Source organism: Temnothorax nylanderi, unplaced genomic scaffold, assembly GCF_030848795.1.
Source record: "Temnothorax nylanderi isolate EJ_2023f unplaced genomic scaffold, tnyl_v1.0 TNYL_tig0052_pilon, whole genome shotgun sequence".
Lineage (NCBI taxonomy): Eukaryota > Metazoa > Arthropoda > Insecta > Hymenoptera > Formicidae > Temnothorax > Temnothorax nylanderi.
In genome coordinates, this window is record NW_027249114.1 from 115,098 (window position 1) to 141,484 (window position 26,387).

Consider the following 26,387-nt stretch of genomic DNA (forward strand, 5'->3'; position numbering starts at 1 on the left):
TCGTCAGTGACGCGCGAACATGGATAGTGAATTAACAGGCGCATAGAAGAGTGCAACTGAAGTACGACGAAAAGATTTATTCGAAAATGTGGTCACTGACAACTCTGCTCGTGACAACTTTGGCATTCGGTAGCGCTATATCGAAGACAGTTAACTTACCGAGTAACGTATGTTGAATGCTATCTATTATATAATTTTTTTATATTTTATTATATAAATTTATATGTTCAATATATATATATATATATACAAATCTACAATTTTGCGGTACGCTACTATTCGTTTCCTCTGAAATATATAATAGACTTTCCTTCATTTTCTATTTAATTATAAAATTTTTAATTAAAATAATTTTATCTAAATTTGTTTGTATATAAAAATGCGGCACATAAATGTACAGATGTGCCGAAAGCGGATAAAACTGTAAGAGGAAAGCAGATAAATATAGTCTGTCAGTTGATACTGATTGCTTAACCGGAAATAACGGTGGCAACAGTTTTAGAAAAAGAGAAAGAATTTTGAAATAGAGAAATTTTCTAACTTTTTGAAAGATAAATAGGATTTGGCAGGTTACTTTTTATCCCAGACTTTTTTAAATTAAGAACAAAATGTCAATCGGAATTCTTAAAATTGTCGATACTGTTTAGAAAGTAAAAATAATGTGTATTGAATAGGATATCACATTTGATTTAATATAATAAAATACAACATTGGTTCATGCACAGTTCGTACACATGAAGTACGTTCGCATATAAATCATAAAATTTGAATGCAAGTTATAAAGATTGATTCTGACCGATTAACAATTGTCCTCGACCTCGTATTCCAGATATAGTCATCGCTGATTGAATGGAACTGATATGTTAGGGCCAGCGCACGAACATTGCCGTAGCGTCTTACGCCTTACGTGAGAATTTTGCGTTACACGAGACGCAAGCCAATCTACGGCAATGTTCGTAAGGGCGCTGGCCCTTACTTGAATTTAAATTCATTTTTTACATAGACATATAAATAAACGTGTATTTGTATTTAAAGCGTACTAAACCTTTATGATCTTTTCATGACCTTTTTAACTAAAAAGATTGTTTGATTAAATTTTTTAATGAGGTTCAAACATGTATTTATATTATATGCAAAATGGTATGTTTCGATAAACAAAAGAAGATTTACATATGAAATTACGTAATACATACACGTATGTATTTATTCGTGTTCTCATTGCGAGAAGCGATATAAAGATATTACAAAATGTCTGTTGCGTTACTTACATGTTTCTGTGAGAACGTATTTATCTCTATGATTAACCTATCGGAGTCGGGATAATGATACCGGTCAAAGTTAGAAGATGAAGAGAGAGACTGACAATCAACTGGCCGTACAATAACCGACCTCAGATGATGACCTAGCTTCCAATTACAATTCCGCTAAAGCCGGCTCGAAAAAACATAACAAAAATTATATACATTTATGACACAAAAGACTGCATCAATAACTTGAATGCCACATGATATTCTACATAAATTATAAAAATGCATGACATTAATTGAATCGCGAAATAAAAAATGTATAAAAATAAGCCCAAAATGTCTCTTAAGTAGGTATATAATACAAATATAATAAAATATTGTGTAAAAATGGTTGGACTAGCGATATTCTAGAAATTTAACTATTAATTGCATCGCTTTTTATAAAATTATTTTACTTATTGTTAGCAAGAGTTTAGAATAAATAATTGCAGGAATGGCGATACGGTTTCGAAGTCGATTACGAGAACAATCAGTTTTTATTGGATGGAAAACCCTTCCGATATGTTTCCGGTAGTTTTCATTATTTTCGAGCGCCTAGACAATACTGGAGGGATCGTTTAAGGAAAATGCGAGCCGCGGGACTTAACGCTGTCTCCACGTAAGTTAAATCTCGTAATTTTGTAATTTACACGTTTTGTAATTTATATGATAATACAAGATAGTATTTACATTGTTGTCAGGGAGTTAAGTACATCGACATAATAGATCTTTTAAGATACGTAGATCTTTTAACTGTTTATGAAGTTTAAAATAATGTGGCGAAATAATCGACGAATAATTAAATTTGTCTCTTTTCCCTCGCGATATACAGTTATGTTGAGTGGAGCTTTCACGAACCAGAACCAGGTCAATTTAATTGGGCCGGCGACGCAGATCTAGTAAATTTCTTAAATATTGCACAAGAAGAAGATTTGCTCGTGTTATTACGACCGGGTCCTTATATTTGCGCGGAAAGAGACTTGGTAAATAAATATATACATTAATTGCTTAGTACAAAATTACTGGCATAACTAGTTGTCTTTTGCAATCTGTTCTTTCATATCTAAGGTAAAACTTGAAAATTCGCCTCTTTACTTTTTTTCTCTAAATAGTAAAGTTCAGAAAATATTATTCTACTATCTTAATACATAATCCTGACATATCTTCAGGGTGGTTTACCGTATTGGTTGCTTCGTGAAGTACCGAATATAAAGTTCCGCACAAAAGATGCAGGTAAGCTATAATCTGTTTCATGGGATTAGTATATAAAAACATGTTTCGGGCTTTGAAAAATATTTGCCATTTTTTATGTGGCAATAAATTTGTGAAGAAATAGAAAATTTATATATTATTGCTCTTATTATATATGATTTCGGGTATAATATATGATATTTGTTAAATCAAATGTATTTTATTTCCGCACAAATCGCTCGATATAAAATTGAGATATCAACTGATAACAATCCGCTACTTTCATGATAAGAGATAAGAATCTTTTTTTTAATTATTTAAATGAGATGCTTATATATATATATATATATATCAAAGATTACATCAATTTATATTGTTTAAAAGAGCGTCTTGACGATAATCGAACCAAATCGTGGTCGTATTGTCTTGGCCATTATAATGGCTAGTAGAATCGATTAATATTTCCATTGTTGTTTATTATTTGACTGGCGAAGTAAAAGTGATTTATTTTGTAAGAATCTTTTTATTTTCCATAATAATTAATTCTTCCTCTTTTACCATTTTTCATATTTTAAATTGATATATTAATGATGCAAAATATATTAAAATATATTGATAAAATGATATTACTACAGCCAATTGTAGAATCTAATTTTATTATTTAAAATTTTATCTGTTTCTACAGATTTCGTGAGATATGCTACATCGTATCTAAATCAAGTACTGGATAAAGTAGAGCCACTTTTAAGGGGTAATGGGGGACCAGTAATTATGGTTCAGGTAACACCTATTTACGAGATTAAGAAATATTATGATTATGTAACTTATGTGTAACATTATGTTTATCTCTTAAAATATTTATTACGTTTTCGAGATAAGTAATAATTAATATTGCTCCAGACATTATCGCTTTATGATCTTATCACTCTGTGCTGATAACAAGTCAATGGCCACGTTCAGCAGAATGTTTATTTTGCAACTGTTGGAAGTTTTCTGAGCTCAGATTGGATTATTCTTTTAGATCTAGAGGAATAATCCAATCTGAGCTCAAAAAACTTCCAACAGTTGCAAAATAAACGCTGAACGCAGCCAATAACAAGTCAATAACAATCGATAAACAACAATACAGTTGACAATTATTAAAGCAGATTTGAAGAAGTTGAAAAAAATTATCAAAGATATGCTTTTTAATATTTTTATCTTCACGTGTCAATTACCAACTTTATTACTATTATTTTAATATTGTTGCCCTAATTTTAATCACATTAATAGGTAGAAAACGAATACGGAAGTTACAATGCTTGCGACACAGAGTACACGGACATATTAAAAGAAGTTTTCGTCAGAAAAGTCGGCAATAAGGCTCTTCTGTATACAGCCGACGGTGCATCCGCGTCTTTACTTCGATGCGGATTCATACCTGGTGCATATGCTACCATCAATTTTGGATCGGGCATCAGCAATGTGACTAATACCTTTCAGATTATGCGCCTTTATCAGCCAAGAGTAAGTGATATTACTGTTTAAGAAATAATTAATTAATCCTCTTCTAGAAAGGGCATGTCATTGTTACTCGAATCTATCGAAGTATTGTTGTCGTTTTTCCGCGATGCCGATTGGTTCTCTCTCTGCTTACTTTATGAGTGGCTGTCATGGCATATTTTGACAGTTGTGTGATTAACAGCACGGTTAATAGTGTAATAGTAACAGTTAAATATTAAAGATAAATAGCGCGCGCGTAGCGCGCGTCTGTGGATGTCTAGTTAATTAAAATTAAGATGTTTGATCAAATTTGAAAATTGATGCGTAGGGCCCATTGGTGAATTCTGAATTCTATCCAGGTTGGTTTACGCATTGGGGAGACACCTTCAAGAGAGTAAAAACAAAAGCTGTTACAAAAACGTTGAGAGAAATACTTGCTGTAGGTGCTTCCGTTGACTTTTACATGTTTTATGGAGGTACAAACTTCGGTTTCACTTCTGGTTAGTAAACTTTTTATTAACTTCATGAATTGCAGCAAATCAAATTCTGATAAAAATAACATTTTATCGGTGCGGTTAATGAAATTATATCAGCAAATGTACTTTACTCAACGATTATTATTCCACCACAGGAGCTAATGGTGGGGGAAACGTGTACAATCCACAATTGACTTCGTACGATTACGATGCTCCTTTGACCGAAGCCGGAGATCCGACAGATAAATACTTTGCTATAAGGGACGTTGTCGGTCTCGTACGTGATTTTTTTTGTGATAATACACTATCACATTTTTTGTTTGTCATTACAAATTTTATAAAAAGATTACTTCTTATTGGTTATCGACAAACCCATAACAAATATTTATTTTATAAGTCGATTCACGTGCTCTTTGAAATTACAGTATCTGCCGTTGCCAAATATGTCTCTCCCAACTGCATCTCCGAAAGGTAATTATGGTCCAGTGTTATTGGAACCGGTACAGAAGTTGCTCGACAGTCAGTCTCCATTCGCGGTGATCCGGACGACTGGACACCAGCCTAAAACCTTCGAGGCTCTCTCGGTGAATCAAGGATTTGTCCTTTACGAGACGGAATTACCGTCTCCCTTCTCAGACCCGGCCATCCTGCGAGCAACGACGAAGGACAGGGCGCTGGTTTACGTGGATGATCGACTGTGCGGCACTCTGAGTCGCATGGATAAAATATTTGATCTACCACTGGAGAACCCTTATGGTCGCCACTTGGGTCTACTGGTGGAGAATCAAGGTCGCTTGAATTTCGGCAATGACATTCACGACTTCAAGGTATCGGAAAAGTGTTAAAATAGAATAATACGCGAACAAAACCGTAGTAACAATTTTGATTAATTATTTATTACTTGTGCAAAATATAACAATTTGGGCTAATTCAACGAACGTGGACAAACGCGTGGACGTTAAACATTCCGCGATTATTTGCTTTCTCGCATCTCAGGGGATATCGAACGTGACTCTCAGCGGCACTAAGTTGACCACCTGGAATATGACGGGGTACACGTTTTCCGACGTATCCTCTCTCCGGAACATGACAACTATACACATTGAGAGTGGCATTCTGTACAACGGTCCGGTATTTCTGCGTGGACGTTTCACGATCTCCGAGCAACCGTTAGACACGTTTCTGGATACCAATGGCTGGGGAAAAGGAGTAGCCTTCGTGAATGGTCACAATCTCGGAAGGTACTGGCCATTGGCAGGCCCGCAAATAACCCTGTATGTTCCAGCTCCGTATCTTCGCACAGGCGAGAACGAGTTAATCATATTGGAATTGGAATATGTATCGCAAACGAGAAAGATGAAGTTCCAAGCCGTACCGAATCTGGGATGAATCTAATTCAGGACTTATTTAATTAAGTGGGACTGTAGGAGTATTATTGGATCACGTACGCTTTTTATACAAAATAAATTTGTATTAATAAATTAATAAAACTATATCATAAAATTGTATCATTTATCTATTTATAAATCCAATATATATTATAATATATAAATTTAATATATGCATGAATAATTATATTTGGGATATAATAAATCATTTTCACTAAAATTTTAAATATAAAATTTATATTAAAGTTTTTGCATTAACTGAAGTAAAAACAGATAATAATTTGTTATCGCACATGATAACAAATTTGAGTTAGAGTTAAATCTCCGACTCAACATGTGCGACGTATAGCGGCGCAAGAATGTATCTCAACGCTTCATTCTGCGCAGTTTATCTTTAAACGATAAACACGACCGTGTCTAATATAGTATTATACATTCAATATGTTTAATTTTTTTAAGCTGAAGTCTAGAAAGTTTTAAAAAATTTTATTCTTTCTTGAAACATTTGTAGGTAAATGTTTTAAGAGATAATTAAGTTCTATAAAACGCGCGTGATTTCTTGCAAGTTAATTAATATATAAAATACAAATCGCTAAAAATGTCAAGAAAACTGTTTCAATTATTTTATACGTGTTCTTTTTCAAATCTTATATTTCTATATCAATCACATATATTAAACTTTGATTATATTTGTATAAGTAAAATGTATGTGTATAGGATTTAATCTATAAATGTGGATATATCTTTCAAAATGTTAGTAATTGAAAAAGATATTAGAGATGAAAATTTAACCTCTTGCCTTTTTAAACGATTTTTCACATCACTGCGCTCGCCAGAGTTGACTATTTAATTTTTTATTTCTATGTTGGGATAATGCACGTTAACACTCGCTAGATAAGCGTCTTCCGTTCTGTCTATGTCATTTGATAGAATTTTCAATATAAATATAGTTTAAAAAAAGAAGAATTAAATAGTAGTGTCATATAGAAACTTGAAAAAAATAAATTAAAATATTTTTTAGCACAAATTTTGAATTTAAAAAGTTATTATAGTATATTTTAACATATAACCGTTTATTATAACATATAAATGCGCGACAGTTAAATGTAGCGCTCATAGTCTCATAGCAACCGCGAGTCACACTTCACACTCCCGTAACCTACGTTACGAGTCACACTCGTGTTTTTCAGTTTTGGTATGTAATCTGTGTCACTCGTTATTGTAAGTAAGATATTTTACCAACGTCGATTAACTGTAACCTTCGGTTAAAGTCACTCTTCATCTCTTTCTAACTGCCCCTTTAGAAAGAGACAAGGAGTGAGTTTAACCGAAGGTTACACTGGTTACAGTTAACCGAAACCGACGTTGGTGAAATTTGGCCCAAGAACTTAAAAGGTAACATCTCTTGAAGCACTGATTTTTTGTAAATAAAAGTGTGACAGATATTTTAAACGATCATCTAGATTGTTTTTAATAGAATCATACATGTAAGTCATACATGTAAATTGTACACGATAAATTTAAATATGTCGAGATATACGAAAGAACCCGAGTAGCACAAACAAGTTGGCCAACGGTTAGGTTGGCCACTATAGATTCTACAGCGGCCAACCGTCGGCCAACTACTTATTTGTGCTGCTCAGGAAGTTTCCACTTTATTGCTAAATAATCGCCAAGTATATATCTTAAGGATATAACCGTACAAGAAACTTTCAGTTGAAATTTGTGTGTGAAATAAGTGCGTTGCTTAAAAATTCAGTACAATGTTTTGGTGACGTTTTTCGAATTCGAAAGTATACGAATGCGTACTTGCACGATATCGAACCGATACTTGAGTAATAGTGTGACCATAGAACATCGTATCTTCCCGATGATAAACTTTAAACGTCAATTATCTGACGTATCTTAGGCACGCCGTCAAATCCGTCAAATCATCAGTGACGCGCGAGCGTGGATAGTGAATTAACAGGCGCATAGAAGAGTGCAACTGAAGTACGACGACAAGATTTATTCGAAAATGTGGTCACTGACAACTCTGCTCGTGACAACTTTGGCATTCGGTAGCGCTATATCGAAGACAGTTAACTTACCGAGTAACGTATGTTGAATGCTATATATTATATATTATATAACTTTTTTATATTTTATCATATATATTTATAATATGTTCAATATATATATATACAAATCTACAATTTTGCGGTACGCTACTATACATTTCCTCTGAAATATATAATAGACTTTCCTTCAATTTTTATTCAATTAGAATTTTTAATTAACCTATAGATTAATGTTTGAAAGAATTTTTATATATATTGAAGGTTTCCACATATTGTCTTATCAACAAATATAAACAGATGTTTATATTTGTCGATGTTGTATTTTATTCGTTACATCAGTATTTAATAAACTATTTTGCATTTACATTTTAATTTCCCGAAATTACAAACATTGGAACAACGATATTGACTAATTAAAATAATTTCATCTAAATTTGTTTGTATATAAAAATACGGCAAATAAATGTGCTGTACAGATGTGCCGAAAGCATATAAAACTGTAGGAGGAAAGCAGATAAATATAGTCTTGTCAGTTGATACTGATTGCTTAACCGGAAACAACGATGGCAACAGTTTTAGAAAAAGAGAAAGAATTTTGAAATAGAGAAATTCTCTAACTTTTAAAAAGATAAATAGGATTTGGCAGGTTGCTTTTTATCCCAGGTTACTTTTTTGAATTAAGAACAAAATGTCAATCGGAATTCTTAAAATTGTCGATACCGTTTAGAAAGTAAAAATAATGTATTGAATAGGATACCACATTTGATTTAATAAAATAAAATACAACATTGGTTCATGCACAGTTCCTATATGAAGTACGTTCGCGTATAAATCATAACATTTGAATGCAAGTCATAAAGATTGTTTCTGACCGATTGACAATTGTCCTCGACCTCATATCCCAGATATAGTCATCGCTGATTGAATGTAACTGAAATGTTACTTGAATTTCAATTCATTTTTTACATAGACATATAAATGAACGTGTATTTGTATTTAAAGCGTACTGAACCTTTATGATCTTTTCATGACCTTTTTAACTAAAAGGATTGTTTGATTAAATTTTTTAATGAGGTTTAAACATGTATTTAAATTATACGCAAAATGGTATGTTTCGATAAACAAAAGAAGATTTACATATGAAATTACGTACATACATGTATTTATTCATTCTCATTGCGAGAAGCGATAGAAAGATATTACAGAATGTCTGTTGCGTTACTTACATGTGAGAACGTCTTTATCTCTACGATTAACCTATCGGAGTCGGGATAATGATACCGGCTGGTCAAAGTTAAAAGATGAAGAAAGAGACTGACAATCAACTGGCCGTACAATAACCGACCTCAGATGATGACCTTCCAATTACAATTCCGCTAAAGCCGGCTCGAAAAAACATAACGAAAATTATATACATTTATGACACAAAAGACTGCATCAATAACTTGAATGCCACATGATATTCTACATAAATTATAAAAATGCATGACATTAATTGAATCGTGAAATAAAAAATGTATAAAAATAAGCCCAAAATGTCTCTTAAGTAGGTATATAATACAAATATAGTAAAATATTGTGTAAAAATGGTCGGACTAAACGATATTCTAGAAATTTAACTATTATTAATGCATCGCTTTTTATAAAATTGTTTTACTTATTGTTAGTAATAGTTTAGAACAAATAATTGCAGGATACGGAATGGCGATACGGTTTCGACGTCGATTACGAGAACAATCAGTTTTTATTGGATGGAAAACCTTTCCGATATGTTTCCGGTAGTTTTCATTATTTTCGAGCGCCTAGACAATACTGGAGGGATCGTTTAAGGAAAATGCGAGCCGCGGGACTTAACGCTGTCTCCACGTAAGTTAAATCTCGTAATTTTGTAATTTACACGTTTTGTAATTTATATGATAATACAAGACCGTATTTACATTGTTGTATCAGGAAGTTCCCAGGTAGCACATATTAGTTTCATATACGTTTTTTGAACGTATACATAGTTTCATAACCGTAAAGAACCATTAAGAAACGTTTGAACAAAAATGTTTATGAAACCATGATTTAAGAAACGTATTTTTTACGTTTCTACAGTTAACAAAAATACCTATTTGTTAAATTTTTCCTTTCAAAATTATAATTTGCTTTATCTATATATAATATATATAATAGCTTTAATAGCCTTTTTTGAAACATTTAAATTTATATTGCACTAATTATTGCACAAAATAAATCATTTTATCTATGCACATATATCCACTTATTTACTTAAATTAATTTGGTCCTACCGGTCTTAATCTATTTGTCATCGAACAAATCTGAGCTTAGAAAACTTCCAACAGTTGAAAAATAAACGTACTACCGAACGTGGTCATTGAAAAAACATTTAATTATACGTGTGTTCCGTTTTGAAGAACTTCCTGAACTGGTGCACATCAGTAATGCAATTAAGTTAGAGTGAGACAAATATATTTTGTTTCACTTTAACTTATTGCACGAATGTGCACCAGTTCAGGAATTTCTTCAAAAAAGAATAGACTTTATGCATAGATGGTATATGCATAAAGTTTCTAGAACCTTCTCACGCATGTCTCAAAGACGTCATAAACACGTTCAAAAGACGTGAAAAGTAGGAATTTTAAATGTCTTTAGCTAAAATGTCTTTATCATTAAAACAAAACGTTTCTATAATAGTTTTTTAAACGTTATTTTATTGGAAAAGAAATGTTCCGTCGAACGTTTTTCGAATGGACATTTTTACTCATGAGAAACGTTTCTAGAAATCGGTTATAAAACGTTTCAAAAAAACGCTTATAAAACATTTCTGAAACGTGTATGTGTTACCTGGGTTAAGTACATCGATATTAATACGTAATAAATCTTTTAACGGTTTATAAAGTTTAAAATAATGTCGCGAAATAATCAACGAATAATTAAATTTGTCTCTTTTCCCTCGCGATATACAGTTATGTTGAATGGAGTCTTCACGAACCAGAACCAGGTCAGTTTAATTGGGCTGGCGACGCAGATCTAGTAAATTTCTTAAATATTGCACAAGAGGAAGACTTGTTCGTGTTATTGCGACCGGGTCCTTATATTTGCGCGGAAAGAGACTTGGTAAATAAATATATACTTTAATTACTTATTGTTAGTACAAAATTGCTGGCATAACTAGTTGTCTTTTGCAATCTGTTCTTTCATATCTGAGGCAAAACTTAAAAATTCGTCTCTTTACTTTTTTTCTAATTATATACAGTAAAATTCAAAAAATATTATTTTACTATCTTAATAATCCTGACATACCTTTAGGGTGGTTTACCGTATTGGTTGCTTCGTGAAGTACCGAATATAAAGTTACGCACAAAAGATGCAGGTAAGCTATAATTCGTTTCACTGGATTATTATATAAAAACATGCTTCGGGCTTTGAAAAACGTTTGCGATTTTATATGTGGCAATAAATTTGTGAAGAAATAGAAAATTTATATATTATTGCTCTTATTATGATTTCGGGTATAATATATGCCGTTTTATAACATATGATATTTGTTAAATTAAATGTATTTTATTTCCGCACAAATCGCTCGATATAAAATTGAGATGTCAACTGATAACAATCCGCTACTTTTATGATAAGAGATAAGAATCTTTTTTTTAATTATTTAAATGAGATGCTTATATATACAAGTATCAAAGATTACATCAATTTATATTGTTTAAAAGAGCGTCTTGACGATAATCGAACCAAATCGTGGTCGTATCGTCTTGGCGATTATAATTGCCAGTAGAGTCGATTAATATTTCCATTGTTGTTTATTATTTGACTGGCGAAGTAAAAGTGATTTATTCTGTAAGAATCTTTTTATTTTCCATAATAATTAATTCTTCCTCTTTTACCATTTTTCATATTTCAAATTGATATATTAATGATGCAAAATATATTAAAATATATTGATAAAATGATATTACTACAGCCAATTGTAGAATCTAATTTTATTATTTAAAATTTTATCTGTTTCTACAGATTTCGTAAGATATGCTACATTGTATCTAAATCAAGTGCTGGATAAAGTAGAACCACTTTTAAGGGGTAATGGGGGACCAGTAATTATGGTTCAGGTAACACCTATTTATGAGATTAAGAAATGTTATGATTATGTAACTTATGTAACATTATGTTTATCTCTTAAAATATTTATTGCGTTTTCGAGATAAGTAATAATTAATATCGGTCCAGACATTATCGCTTTATGATGTTACCTTGTCATTGATGTTATATCACTCTGTGCTGATAACATCAATGACAAGTCAATAACAAGTCAATAACAATCGATAAACAACAATACAATTGACAATTATTAAAGCAGATTTGAAGAAGTTGAAAAAAATTATCAAAGATATGCTTTTTAATATTTTCATCTTTACGTGTCAATTACCAACTTTATTACTATTATTTTAATACTGTTGCCCTAATTTTAATCACAATAATAGATAGAAAACGAATACGGAAGTTACAATGCTTGCGACACGGAGTACACGGACATGTTAAAAGAAGTTTTCATCAGAAAAATCAGCAATAAGGCTCTTCTGTATACAACCGACGGTGACTCCGCGTCTTTACTTCGATGTGGATTCGTACCTGGTGCATATGCCACCGTCGATTTTGGAACGGCCAGCAATGTGACTAATAGTTTTCAAATTATGCGCCTTTATCAGCCAAGAGTAAGTGATATTACTGTTTAAGAAATCACTAATTAATTAAATAAAATTAAAATGTTTGATCAAATTTGAAAATTGATGCGTAGGGCCCGTTGGTGAATTCTGAATTCTATCCAGGTTGGTTAACGCATTGGGGAGATATCTTCCAGAGAGTAAAAACAAAAGCTGTTACAAAAACGTTGAGAGAAATGCTTGCTGTAGGTGCTTCCGTTAACTTTTACATGTTTTATGGAGGTACAAACTTCGGTTTCACTTCTGGTTAGTAAACTTTTTATTAATTTCATGAATTGCAGCAAATAAAATTCTGATAAAAATAACATTTTATCGGTGCAGTTAATGAAATTATATCAGCAAATGTACTTTACTCAACGATTATTATTCCACCACAGGAGCTAATGGTGGGGCAAACGTGTACAATCCACAATTGACTTCGTACGATTACGATGCTCCTTTGACCGAAGCCGGAGATCCGACAGATAAATACTTTGCTATAAGGGACGTTGTCGGTCGTGTACGTGATTTTCTTTGTGATAATGGACTACCACATTTTTTTGTTTGTCATTACAAATTTTATAAAAAGATTACTTCTTATTGGTTACCGAAAAACCCATAACAAATATTTATTTTATAAGTCGATTCACGTGCTCTTTGAAATTACAGTATCTGCCGTTGCCAAATATGTCTCTCCCAACTGCATCTCCGAAAGGTAATTATGGTCCAGTGTTATTGGAACCGGTACAGAAGTTGCTCGAAAGTCAGTCTCCATTCGCGGTGATCCGGACGACTGGACACCAGCCTAAAACCTTCGAGGCTCTCTCGGTGAATCAAGGATTTGTCCTTTACGAGACGGAATTACCGTCTCCCTTCTCAGACCCGGCCATCCTGCGAGCAACGACGAAGGACAGGGCGCTGGTTTACGTGGATGATCGACTGTGCGGCACTCTGAGTCGCATGGATAAAATATTTGCTCTACCACTGGAGAACCCTTATGGTCGCCACTTGGGTCTACTGGTGGAGAATCAAGGTCGCTTGAATTTCGGCAATGACATTCACGACTTCAAGGTATCGGACAAGTTTTGGAAAGTGTAACAATTATTGTATTATTATTAGTAACAATTTTTATTAATTATTTATTACTTGTGAAAAATATAACAATTTGCGCTAATTCAACGAACGTGGACAAACGCGTGGACGTTTTAGCGTTAAACATTCCGCGATTATTTGCTTTCTCGCATCTCAGGGGATATCGAACGTGACTCTCAGCGGCACTAAGTTGATCACCTGGAATATGACGGGGTACACGTTTTCCGACGTTTCCTCTCTCCGGAACATGGCAACTATACACATTGAGAGTGGCACTCTGTACAACGGTCCGGTATTTCTGCGTGGACGATTCACGATCTCCGAGCAACCGTTAGACACGTTTCTGGATACCAGCGGCTGGGGAAAAGGAGTAGCCTTCGTGAACGGTCACAATCTCGGGAGGTACTGGCCATTGATAGGCCCGCAAATAACCCTGTATGTTCCAGCTCCGTATCTTCGCACAGGCGAGAACGAGTTGATCATATTGGAATTGGAATATGTGTCGCAAACGAGAAAGATGAAGTTCCAATCTGTACCGAATCTGGGATGAATCTAATTCAGGATTTATTTAATTAAGTGTGACTGTAGGAGTATTATTGGATCACGTATACGCTTTTAATACAAAATAATAGAATATCTTGAAATATCACATTCCTCATTTCAAACGACCAGTCCTTTTTTAGCTAGAACCATCATCGCCGTTTACATCGTTTCCCTTTTAAGCTATTCTATACAACGACACTTCTAGGATATTTTTAAACATTAAAAATAAATGCGCGGAAAATGTTTCCAATAGACTTTTTTTCTCTCACGTTCAAAGCACGTTCATAAAATATAAAGAATTTAACGAGACATTTTCAAACGTAAAAGAGCGTAAAATAAATCGTTTACTTCATACCCTAATGTCCTTCTAATAAATATAACAATTAATGTGTGGTAGCATAATTTTATAAATATAAACGATAATTATGATATAACACACGCACATAAAATTAAATTAATTGCACACGAGTTACTTAACTATAATAAAAAAGACACTTTTAATATTTTAATTCTAATTTTACTTTAAATACAAACAGTGTAAGAGAAAGTGGACCGTTGAAATAAATAAATACATTATCGAGGATTTGGAAACAAAAATGGATTTTATATTATTTGAAATATATCTGGGATATATTGTTAATCGAAGTACAAACAAATTTTTAATACGAACATATTTCAAAACGAAGCGTTCTGTGTCTGTAAAAAGAACTTGTCTCTTTCTATATAAATGGAATACCACCACCTCACGTTTTTTTCGAAGTTCTAAGATTCTTTGACAAACTGCAAGGAATCTTATTTCCTTGAAAAAAAAATCTTAGTATATTACAGGATTATAGGATTAACAATCTGAGAAAGAAGCTTTATATTTATATTATTTGGCCTGTCGAAGGTTTTACTGTTTCCGAATACCTGAGCCGTGAAAAGACTCGGGAACGTTTAACGGTAGTTTATACGCTACGGGAAAATCGATCGGTTTCGATAATACTACACCGCTACACAGCAAAAATATGCACATTGTTGCCTATGGTCGATGAAGAACCGATTTGTAAAGATCCTGCGGGGCATTCAATGGCTTTAATATCCTCCGCGTTGACAAATGAGGGTTTCGCACGGCAGGACGTCCGATGGCCCGATGCCACACGACGAATTATCTCACCTCCTCTTTCGCGCCAGTGCTTCCAGGCGAATACTGTGTAGATAATAATGAGTACGATGACAAAGCACTACCGGCTACCTGCTTCATAAGCTTTATTTGTATGATAGAGTCTATTTCACGATCTAATATCGACGCGTATATGTAACATATTGTTGCCTGCATGGTACAAATCTACAAACAAATGGATCTCGAGGAACGTGCGGACAACTTTATAAATATATATTCAACGAGGAATATCTTTGTTCAATGTCAACATAGACATAGAAGATCAGTTATGGAAGTATTTTTTCTTGCAAAGCAGACTTATTGTGTTTTAGATTTAAATCGCTATTCACATAAAATATTTATAAGCACACTATTAACAAAATAACTATTAACGAAACACAATGAAAATAGTAATTGGATGAAATTATACAAAAAGATTCATGTTTTTTTCATTGAGGATTTCATGACTTACAAAGAGATTGGTGTGATATTAAATGATCTTCTAGGTGCATTTCTAAAATTTCCAAATTGCATAAAAAAATATTGTATAGATGGTCTAATCTGAGATCAGGCACTTTGTGCTTAAATTCATGTAGAAAAAATTTAATCAGCATATTCCATAATTTTTATCATGTGATAAACGTATAATCTCTTATAAAATAAATTATTGAACGAGTCTATTTTGTGTACCCTCGTCTTGCTGCGTTACGCGCAACTTATATCGTGTCTCTTATTGTAATACCGGACGGCGCCAACAGCAAAATGTGGCAATAGTATCTCGGAAACTGAAAGTCACGGCAAAGCATTGAAACATAGAATGTTTAATTATATTATAAAATTCAAGCGGTTTTAATGTATTAATCTAAGATTCGAAGATTTTGCGCCTTGCCCTTCGGCTTTTATAACAGTCGATGTTGATGCCAGATCTTTCTGGAGACAAAAAAAGTTCTCGTCTCTAAACGGATTTTTATGCGAATGATGAGAAACATAAAAATTATACTTTTTCTAATAGCGTTTTCGACTGGAGTGGATTTGAGTTGGGTCAAACTCACGCCAGTCGAAAACGCTATAATTTAATGTGACATTCTTCTGTTATCTCGTTGCGTTATCTCTACATGTAACGAAAATGATGTTATACAAGGAGTTTCGAGGTGTATGTATATACCACACAGACAATTGCAAAGCATATTACGACGATCAAACTCCGCCCTTTGCGAAAACGCCGCCTTCGACATGCGCCGGAGGGTCGTTTGCGGTTGCACCGTTTCTTACCCTTAATCTGTCGTGTTTAATCTGTCCGAAGTAGTAACATGTTACGCGTGTGAAGAACCGTGCAATTCGAACTCATTTATTTGTTCCTAAACTCAATTGCTCGTGCAACTTGACAAGTTATCGATAACAGCAAATTATCGTAATGTCCGGTAAGTGTAGAACATTATTATTGAGTTGTTATACAGATAAAAAATTACAACAGCATGCAAGAATACGTGGAAATGGATAATAAGATAATGAATTTATCTTTAAGAAATATTTTTGTTTTTTGAAAACTATAACATATTTTAAAAAAAACATTTCTTGTTTCATTAGTTATTAAAGTGATACCAGAGATTTTCAATAAAATCGTAATGTGTAAATTCGTTACAAAAGTACTGTATTTGAAAGCATTATTATAAACATAAAAATGTGTTCTCTTCTCAAAAAATTACAAGCATATACTAGAGAAGTCTAATATCATATAATTATAATGTAATTAATTGCGTAAATATGTTAATAGTATGGAACGTAACACAGAATGCACCCTTGGACTTGAGTAGACATGGGACTGCATGGAAAACTGATGTTATTAGTACTTTGAAATTTCAACGACGTCTTCCCTGTCAAACTTGTGGTAAAAGTTTTGACAGACCTTCCCTTTTAAAAAGACACCTGCGAACGCACACAGGTAAATTTGAGAAAAATATGTAAAGAATTTATGGATCTTTTCCTTTATGAATTCTTCCTTTTATGAATTATCGGGATTAAAAATCCATATGAGCTTTACTCCCTTTGATTTACATTTCTTTCTTTCTCTAAAGTCCCAAAACTGATCATTATTAATTATAAATAAAATTAAAATAACGCAATTTTTCAATAAAAAAATTAATATTATACATTATACATATAATACATATTTTTTAGAAGCATTAAATAGGGCATTTAAAAAATTCAAACTATAATGGGATAATCACGTCTTACAACATTTCTTTAGATTTCTAGAATAATACACCATTATTTATGATAAATAACACTAAATGTCATAATTATTATTAATTAATAGTTAATAAAATGTGAAACAGGATTTATTTCTAAAATTTAAAAAGTTTTTTTAAAAAGTTTAAAAAGATTTTTAAAAAATTTTGATGTAAAATATCATTGTGCAAAAACTTGTTTGGAGCTTAAACAAAGCTTGCTCTATGAGGAAGCAATAAATTTAGATTTCGTGCAGCGGAAAAGATTGTATGAAAAGAAATTTCTCTATAATTCTTTTTACAAATTTAGTCTATTTAGTCTATTATGAATTATTTTACATTTCGAATTTTTAATATAATGAACATATTAGTATCTATGCTGGAAATTATCTATACATCTAACATAGAGATGATGTAAACACAGAAAAGATTCGCAGATAACATTACAGTTTATATTTTTTAAAAACTATTCTCAGGCGAAAAGCCACATGGTTGCGCAATATGTGGGAAGATGTTTAGCACGAGCAGCTCATTGAATACTCACGTTAGGATTCATACTGGTGAACGTCCTCATGAATGTCCAATGTGCGGAAAGCGTTTTACAGCATCGTCGAATTTGTATTACCACCGCATGACGCATTATAAGGTATTTTTTTTAGTTTAATAAGTTTAATAAGTTTAATAAGTAGTACGACTTGGAGTATGACAAGGCAGTTCAATATAGAATAAATCGAGTTGTAAGAATCATCTTTCCCTAGAGTAAAAGAGAAAGATGATTCTAATTATCAGACGTTTGTACGGTAACTGTCAATAGAAATTATACGTAAAAAAATACACTGCGAAAAGTGCATATGCTAGTAATATGTATCTAATATATATGTATAATTTAAAATGCAGGAAAAACCACACAAGTGTGATGAATGTGGACGATCCTTTCCAACTCCCGGTGATTTAAGGGCTCATGGATATTCTCACACCGGTAATTGGCCCTTACGTTGTCCCGTCTGTAACAGGGGATTTTGCAAACTTGGCGCCTTACACCATCACATGAAATCACATGGTAATAATAATACTTTAGCGATAAAAAATAGAAACTTTATCTTGCTTTATTTATTGTCCATTATACTTATTATACCGAGTGGTTATTAATGTTCTAAATATATTAATCATTGCTTTCTTATTTGATAATTCTAATTAATAAATCAATCAAGCTAATCAACAATACGTTACTAAAATCATCGAAGAAACGTCTTCAAACAGATTTTAAGTTCGATTTTGAGAAATTAATCTTTTATCATTATTCTCTAACTATGCAAAACATAAAAGATATTTGAAGTAATGTTATCAATTATAAGATACGAAAGAGACTGAAAAATTCTTCTTCATAGGTGATCGTTCTTATTATGGTTTCTACAATCAGAAGCCTCCCGTCATCAATAATTTACAAATTCCTGAGCGTTTACAACAGCATTCGCATGTGTCAAATAATAATCCAGCTGATTATATGAGTATACACAATGGCATTTCAAGCGTGGAGATTGTCAAGTTTGAAGGCTTCAATTGTATGCAATTACCTACAACATATCCATGGCCTTCTCTCTCTTGGATGCCATTACAATTCAAACATTAATTTATTATATTTTCTGCAACTAATAAATAAACCAAATCTGATGTATTATGAACTTCTATAAAAGTAGTGGTTAACAGAAAATATATACATTTAATATATTTGTCCATTGTGTAAAAGAAACATGTAATGTAATATAATAATATGAGTAAGTAATATTTGTGGACTTTGTTCGTCAATCATTCTTCTATCTCTTTCCCGACCTATATACATACCTATGTGGGTATAGGTATATTAATTTTATTTTATTTAAGTACTGAAAGAAATTTATTTTTTAAATACATATAGATACTATTTATAAAACTGATAATTTTTTTCTAATTTAAAAAAGATTCAGTATTTATACAGATTTTATTAGAACTGCATTATACATTCTATTCAATATTAAATATAATAATGGGAAACATACTAGGATTATACTTAATTTGTTACTTTGTCCTATTTAATGATCTAAATAACAACTTGCATTTTATGTTGCTTAACGTTGCAGTTGAGTGAAAAAGATAATACAATTTATAATAAATTCTGAATTTATTACAAATATTAAATACATAGCAACACAATTTCAATAATAATATAAAAATAGCTTATGTTTTCCGAAGTGCATTAATTTTCTAATATGGCAAGGAATTAAATATGATGACTTATTATATACAGTCTATATGAAGCGTATGTGTACAACTTAAAGAGAATGTGTGTACCTTTATATCTAATAATAAAGAAGTCTGCAAAACTAAAATGTATATCAATATGTATATCTAATAAAAATAAAAAGTATGAAATTTTTTTCGCAGATAATAAAAGTAATGTAACTAATCATCCCAAAAATATAGATTGCAATAGAAAAGTAAAAATAATACTCTTATCCATAGTTAAACACGGCAGAAAGATACTACTTTGTACTATTTGATCAATATTCTATTCTATGGTGAAAAATATAAGTTTTAAACTTCTTTGCAGTTACTGAAATTTGCTGAGGATAGCTTATGGATTATACTTTGTATATAACTTTCTAATAATCACAAAATCTTAGACACTAAAACTTTGTAGAAATACAGCAAACAGTGCATAAAATAGTAAAAATTAAAAGTAATGTATCTCATAAGTCAACGTTTATCAATATAGTTAATATCAATATCGTGAATTATTAATTCAGTATAAGAAAATATATCAATTTTAGAGACAGATTTCTCTATCTCAAATATATTTTTTGATTGTTGGTAACATACAAATGTCGAACTCAATTAACACAACAAAAAAGTATACGTTTCCAACGATACCGTTTGCGATTGGTATTTCTTCTTAAATCTGAATTACATGCGCTAATGTCCGAAATAGTTTCACTTAATAGAGATCCATGAACTGATACAGTCTCGCTATCTTGAAACCATTCTGGACTATTAGCATATATCGACGAATAGTTGGATGGCTTATCAACTGCTGTGTTCATTTTAAGATTTGAGGTATTTTGATTAGACGCAGGTGCAGTATAAGTGGAAACTTTTGATTTGTTTTGAATAGGATTCTCATACACATTAATTTCAGAATCATTTTCACGATTTACAATTGCATTAGTGATTTTTATAGCACTATTACTAGAATTACACAATTTAGCTTCTAAACTTGGTAAAGTTAAATTATTTTTTACAGATGACTTCTTTTCCGATATGGTTGTTTGAAACGGAGAAAGCGTTAATCGTATTTTGCTTAAAGCAAAGTCGCTTTCGTCAAAATTAAAATTGGGTGTTAACGGAGTTCGTGGCTCTTGGGTGTTTTTCTGAATTTCTATCTCCACATGTGACAATATCTGTTTTTCCAAAAATATTCTAAACGTACGTTTACTTAACTCAGCGTTTCTCAAATTGGTTCTACATCTTTTTTTGTGCAAAGCGACAGAGTCATTGACATCTGTCGTCATTTTGGATGAGTGTGGTCTATAAAAAAAATTGGTGGTATCATGATGTCGATATAAAGAACAAAATGAAGGGTGATTGTTGGAAAAATCAAATATCCTTGTATCCTTACTATTAACGTCAGATGGATTCTGCTCAGTTGAGGTACAGCATTTATTTGAAAGGTAACTTGAATCGTTAAAGGTCTCAAATAAATTTTCTGCTGCCAATTGTCACTTGCATCCAAAGAAAGTCTGATCACTTTGTCTGCGATGTTGATATGTTAATGGCACAACTAGTCGGCTATCTTTACTCTTGTAATATTCATTAAAATCTAATCGTACACTAAGTAACTGCAGCGACACATCTTCAGCGGAAGCAAGCATTAATAGAAATTTTTTCACACGATCCTGAAAGAAAGAATATATACTTTTAAAAATGAAATAAACATATTTTTCTTCTCTTGAGAAAAGATACACTTAAAAAAAGAAAGCAATTGCTCTTTACATTTTATTTTAAGGAATAATATATAAATTATTGCTCTATTACGACAAAAGAATCATGTGGATAGGAAAATAATGATGATATTTTGGCTGCATTCCGATATTTACTGTCAGCAACTGTTAGTACTGAAAATCCATAGTATACGTGACATAAAATATAGAAAAATATAGATTTTTAGTACTGACAGCGAATATCGGAATGCAGCCTTATAAGAACAGAATTAATACTCCATTTGATTATTACCTGATAGGTTCTCGAAAGTAGTCTCAATTGTATTGAAAGTGTATTCAGATATTTTGAAAATGCTGCCTCTTTTTCTGTAATTTCTTGATCTTTTTTATTTGTACGACCCCATTTTTTCGTTTGTTCCTGCCCAAAATTATCGGCACTTAATCTTGCCTCGTATTCCTGTGTAGCACGCGCAAGGAAAGATTCCTCGAGATTTTGGAGATCTAGTATTGGACTGTAGACTGAGCGTAAGTGGTCCATAAGTTCCTGTAACATCGGAAATAGTGTGCATTTGTAATAAAAATGTGCATTCGTATACATATATATTGTCATAAATATGATCTAATACTCACTTGCGATTTTTCATCCAATAATGTACCATGCTGTACAGAATCAACAAAATGACTATGAGCTGCAATTATATCATCAAGAGATGACGCCTGGAGAAGTTGCTTTGCAAATGTATCCCAAGAACATTCGATTACCTTTAATTAATATAAGTTTTTTATTTGTCAATATGCAATATAAAACAGTTCCCATTCATTAAATTGCCCATTATTAAATTAATGGTGGTTCTTGATCACTAATAATAGCTTTTACTGTGACACGGTCTTACCTCAAATAAAAAATAATATTGCATTTGATGGACCAAATGAACCATACTACTAGTAATTAAATGAATATGATTCTGGATGGGCAATACTTCCGGCATTTTTCTAAACATTTTCGCTGACGTTGTCTGTTGCTTCCAAATAGCAGATAAAATCGACTCCATTCTCTTTGCTTTCCATAAAGCAAAGAAGACCGTTTGATACGTCTGTCTGCATGGCTCCAAAATCTGATAAATTATTGACCATGATTCATTAGGTTAATTTAACATAAAGATTAAATATTGCAATTAATGTATTTACCGTTCCTATAGGTCCATCAACATTATAATCTAGAATAAAGACGTCCCATCCTGTTTCATTTTCTGAAGGGGCTAATAGTCTGACATCTAAACGTTTTTGCACATCCAAATCATCTAACTTTGTACTGGTTGCTCTTATTGCAGTTTCAAGTATAGATGATATGTTATGAGGATATAAAGAACTTGCTGGTTTGGCTAATTCAGGCCTAAAATGTATAATCGAAACAATTTCTTAGATCTGGAATACGCATGCTAAAACGCAAAAATATTAATACAATTAATACTATTAAGTGCATCAACAAGAAATATTCTTACTCTAATAAGTGCATAAGATGTTGAATAAAGTGGCCTTGACCAAGCAAGAGATATCCCTTAATCCCCTGCAAATGATCCATCAGATGATATTGTTTTGTCAATATTTCAACAACTCTTGTTGAAGTTTCTTTATAAGCAGCATCCATCATAGTTTGCAGACGACCGTCTGGATCCATATCGAAAAAGATTTCAACTAAAAAATGAATAATATAAGAATTAAATATCCTTCCAAGTTTGACGAAGCTATAACAATCTAATTGACATTAGCCAAAATTTTTATAACTTACAAATATTTTCAATATAGTAACGAGAAAAACGACAAATTATAAAATCATCTTGTAACAATAATCATCAATCCATTATTACTAACCATTATATTCCTCATCACTATTCCTAAACATATCTGCGTGTCTATCTTGCCACGGTGAGAAGTCTTTACAAACTTCACGTAAGAAATTAATATTTTTTCCTGTTCCTAGAATCTTCCTCGCTTGTGCTTTACTAAGGAAGGATGGCACCATTGAATTTCTCACTTGATATTTCTCATGCCACATTCTGTCGCCACTAACATCATTGCACGCTTGAATAAAAAACTCCTTGTACGGATCGTCCAGCTCCCCATCAGCGATCCATCTCATTAACATGTTGTACAGGGGATTGCAAACACTTTCCAAAACTCTTTTAACTAAATTCTTCACAATGACATCCCCGTGATAGCTGAACTCGTAAACAGTAGATGCTAATGCGCCACCTTTCTGGCCTTGGCAAGCTCTTACTATACTCGCTAACCACTTTAGAGTTTCCAACGGATCGCATGCCCAAAGGTGTAAGTGAGACAATGTAACTCCATATGTAATCATTTGATTTTGTGATCTGTTTCAATTGTTACACTTATATTATTTTATAATATAAACAATATTGTATCGTAAATATTCTTCAAGAGTATTTCAAGCAAGAAAAATATCGTTATTGGATTTATGAAATAATGCAACTTTGTGGAGCTTATATCTTTGAAATACGACATTGTTATATGTTTAATTTCTTACCTATTCACCTCTTCTTGCATTATGGCTATGAATCTGTAATATTCTGACAGTTCCTTATGTAACGCAGCAACGAAACTATCGGTAACTCTGCCTGCACCAGCAACAGACATTCTCTCTAATCCTTTTCGTACTATGCTATGCAGGTATCCCAGTTCGCTTAGTCTTAAAACAGCTTGTTTTTGTGATCTATTAATTTTTGCTACGGGGTCTATCTGAAAGCCATAGCTGGAATCTAACTTTAAAATTTTCCCTTCGACACTTTGAAAGGAATATATCAAGTCCTGGACTAGTACATCTTCTGAAACGCACTCCTCGTTGAATATTTTACTTGGATTCGTTAATAATCCTTTCGAATTTGTCTCTGTGGTATTTAACGATACAACTTGTGCTTGAGAACATAACGTTTGTGACGATTGTCCTAAATATATAAGAAACGATTAGATAATACTTTGACAAATGTCGATTGCGTCGATCTTACCACTAGTGGACGCGACTGGGCTTAACTGCGATCTCATATCTGGAAACGAAAAGATTTTGTCCTTCATTTGTTCCACCGACTGGCCCATGTTCAGTAGGAATATTAGAACGCTCGTACGATTCTTCAGTGGCTAATGAAAGAAAGAAGATTGATATAAAAACATTTATCCAAACAGTAGACATGAATGAATACGATTGAAGCAAAAGACATGGAAAGATTTAAACCAGGAGATTTTGTACCCCATCTTTCAAATCATTGTGCAGCTTATCAAACTGCACTGCATCACGTGGCGATAATTTACTCTTTATATACGTTGCTACAGTCACTTCATCCTCTCTCAATGTTTCTATGCCTTGAGTAGACGACAGTAAGCCAAGGGAAAAACGCATAAATCTTCTGATCGACTCTAAAAGATATGAAAAATATGTTGTAGCTTGTGTATCGCATATCTTTATTATGTTATCATATTTTAGGTGATATTTGCAAATTTGTGTGTTGCAACTTGTGAAAAATGTCCTAAAAGATCTGAACTGTTAAATCGACAATTCCAGGGCACTATGTACACCCGAATTCTAATCTGTTCAAAAAGATTATCACTACTCGCGTCTGGATTTAAAGCGATTTAAAGAGCATCAGATATATGGCAGAGACAAAGTGCGCCACCTCGGAGCTAATTAATCCTCAGGAGTCTCAGGACGCTTTACATCTGTCATTCGACGTTCCTCATTAAATCAGACGCGAGCGACGACTTTTTTTAGTAGACTCGTTTATTGGAGAGCACATTAATAACGCATAATCAGATTTTATGAAAAACGTCCGCCAGGGATTCTTACTCTAACTCTCTTCAAATATATTTAAAATGATTATACGTCGTACTTTTAAAAAGCTCATCATACAATACAATCGTAGTACGGTACAAGCGATGCTTTATTAACAGAAATACGACGAGACATTAACAACGCTTAGTTGCATTGTTTAAAATAAATAACGCCGCGATTAATTCGCGCGAAATGACATATCGTGAATTTTTCTGAATATAAAATCTTCGGCAGTGGTACAACTTTGGGAAAACTAACCTGGCTTTTGTTCGCCGCACAGAGAAATAATCATGTTCTGAACCAGGTCAGCGATAGTTTCAGCTTCCGCGGGATTCATGTTCGTGTTGTGTGACGCTCGCTATAATCCCGCTCGATATTATATCACGTACAAATAAAATATTTACTCCACCGTTCGACGGCCGTCCTGCGCCGTATTTGCTTCGCAATTTTAATCAAGCGGCAAATCGGGCAAATACTTAGTAAATACGTACGTACGCGCATCTTCCCATTGTTCTCCTCGAGCGTAGAGAGAAGCTCGAGAGATCCGAAATTATTGTGGAGTCCGTTTTCGTCGCGCCATCTTCATTCACTTTAACGTTAGAGAACTTCGTAGTTCATGATTTGTCGGTATACAATCGCTAGTTTTCCAAGCAATATTTACAATTTAATTGATTAAAAATACACCTGGTACACACAGTTTTAAATGCATCACCAAGAATAAACAGACGAGCAAAAGCATATATCAATATAGGAGAATTTTTTTAAATACGCGGATAACTTATATGTATATGTATATCTAAAAAATAGCATTTTTGTCACTTACACATTTATACTCTTCACAGATTATATATTTATGATTTTTTTTTTAATTTATTATCTAAAAATATATCGCACTTTTCTTATAGATATTCTGCTCTTTTGAATAATAAGAAAAATTTAAAAAATAATTGAAAGGATAATTTTTGTATTG

General features: G+C 32.6%; 4 protein-coding genes across 7 annotated transcripts; 3 read left to right on the forward strand and 1 right to left on the reverse strand.

Moving 5' to 3' along the window:
- LOC139772718 (beta-galactosidase-like) lies at positions 1-5,938 on the forward strand. Its single transcript, XM_071706604.1, has 10 exons — positions 1-167; positions 1,739-1,905; positions 2,119-2,269; positions 2,456-2,519; positions 3,163-3,257; positions 3,750-3,983; positions 4,288-4,459; positions 4,591-4,712; positions 4,861-5,262; positions 5,432-5,938. The coding sequence occupies exons 1-10, from the start codon at positions 87-89 to the stop codon at positions 5,822-5,824; spliced, it is 1,881 nt and encodes a 626-aa protein (XP_071562705.1). The 5' UTR covers positions 1-86; the 3' UTR covers positions 5,825-5,938.
- Positions 5,939-6,949: 1,011 nt separating this feature from the next.
- On the forward strand, positions 6,950-14,331 carry LOC139772607 (beta-galactosidase-like). The gene is made up of 11 exons (XM_071706423.1): positions 6,950-7,018; positions 7,733-7,921; positions 9,577-9,749; positions 10,853-11,003; positions 11,196-11,259; positions 11,910-12,004; positions 12,377-12,607; positions 12,691-12,862; positions 12,994-13,115; positions 13,265-13,666; positions 13,845-14,331. The coding sequence occupies exons 2-11, from the start codon at positions 7,841-7,843 to the stop codon at positions 14,235-14,237; spliced, it is 1,884 nt and encodes a 627-aa protein (XP_071562524.1). The 5' UTR covers positions 6,950-7,018; positions 7,733-7,840; the 3' UTR covers positions 14,238-14,331.
- Positions 14,332-14,484: 153 nt separating this feature from the next.
- Positions 14,485-19,266, forward strand: LOC139772608 (uncharacterized). Its single transcript, XM_071706424.1, has 4 exons — positions 14,485-17,313; positions 18,076-18,245; positions 18,497-18,659; positions 18,988-19,266. The coding sequence occupies exons 1-4, from the start codon at positions 17,136-17,138 to the stop codon at positions 19,227-19,229; spliced, it is 753 nt and encodes a 250-aa protein (XP_071562525.1). The 5' UTR covers positions 14,485-17,135; the 3' UTR covers positions 19,230-19,266.
- On the reverse strand, positions 17,892-25,898 carry Grip91 (gamma-tubulin complex component 3). 4 transcript variants are annotated; one of them, XR_011718175.1, is made up of 12 exons: positions 25,676-25,898; positions 24,824-25,005; positions 24,600-24,729; positions 24,122-24,539; positions 23,446-23,948; positions 23,076-23,268; positions 22,762-22,966; positions 22,467-22,688; positions 22,204-22,335; positions 21,866-22,117; positions 21,252-21,528; positions 17,892-18,603 (listed from the first exon to the last, which is right to left on the reverse strand). XR_011718175.1 is itself a non-coding variant. In XM_071706421.1 (11 exons), exons 1-11 carry the CDS (start codon positions 25,752-25,754, stop codon positions 21,352-21,354), a joined length of 2,493 nt encoding a protein of 830 aa, XP_071562522.1. In that variant the 5' UTR covers positions 25,755-25,898; the 3' UTR covers positions 19,559-21,351. The 4 variants fall into 4 exon arrangements, 2 of the variants coding, with proteins under 2 accessions (XP_071562522.1, XP_071562523.1); XR_011718174.1 differs by lacking the exon at positions 17,892-18,603 and adding an exon at positions 19,559-21,160; XM_071706421.1 differs by lacking the exon at positions 17,892-18,603 and having other exon boundaries at positions 19,559-21,528.
- Between the last annotated feature and the right edge of the window lie 489 nt (positions 25,899-26,387).

Bases quoted from the DNA above. Each gene is read 5' to 3' on its own strand.
- LOC139772718 (XM_071706604.1), top strand. From the start codon at position 87: ATGTGGTCACTGACAACTCTGCTCGTGACAACTTTGGCATTCGGTAGC. The intron at 3,984-4,287 runs GTAAGTGATATT...ATTGATGCGTAG, and splicing joins TGCGCCTTTATCAGCCAAGA to GGCCCATTGGTGAATTCTGA. The intron at 5,263-5,431 runs GTATCGGAAAAG...CTCGCATCTCAG, and splicing joins ATGACATTCACGACTTCAAG to GGGATATCGAACGTGACTCT.
- Grip91 (XM_071706421.1), bottom strand. From the start codon at position 25,754: ATGAATCCCGCGGAAGCTGAAACTATCGCTGACCTGGTTCAGAACATG. The intron at 22,967-23,075 runs GTAAGAATATTT...TATACATTTTAG, and splicing joins CATCTTATGCACTTATTAGA to GCCTGAATTAGCCAAACCAG. The intron at 22,689-22,761 runs GTAAATACATTA...ATAATTTATCAG, and splicing joins TTGATGGACCTATAGGAACG to ATTTTGGAGCCATGCAGACA.
- LOC139772607 (XM_071706423.1), top strand. From the start codon at position 7,841: ATGTGGTCACTGACAACTCTGCTCGTGACAACTTTGGCATTCGGTAGC. The intron at 9,750-10,852 runs GTAAGTTAAATC...CGCGATATACAG, and splicing joins GGACTTAACGCTGTCTCCAC to TTATGTTGAATGGAGTCTTC. The intron at 12,608-12,690 runs GTAAGTGATATT...ATTGATGCGTAG, and splicing joins TGCGCCTTTATCAGCCAAGA to GGCCCGTTGGTGAATTCTGA.
- LOC139772608 (XM_071706424.1), top strand. From the start codon at position 17,136: ATGTTAATAGTATGGAACGTAACACAGAATGCACCCTTGGACTTGAGT. The intron at 17,314-18,075 runs GTAAATTTGAGA...AACTATTCTCAG, and splicing joins ACACCTGCGAACGCACACAG to GCGAAAAGCCACATGGTTGC. The intron at 18,660-18,987 runs GTAATAATAATA...TCTTCTTCATAG, and splicing joins CCATCACATGAAATCACATG to GTGATCGTTCTTATTATGGT.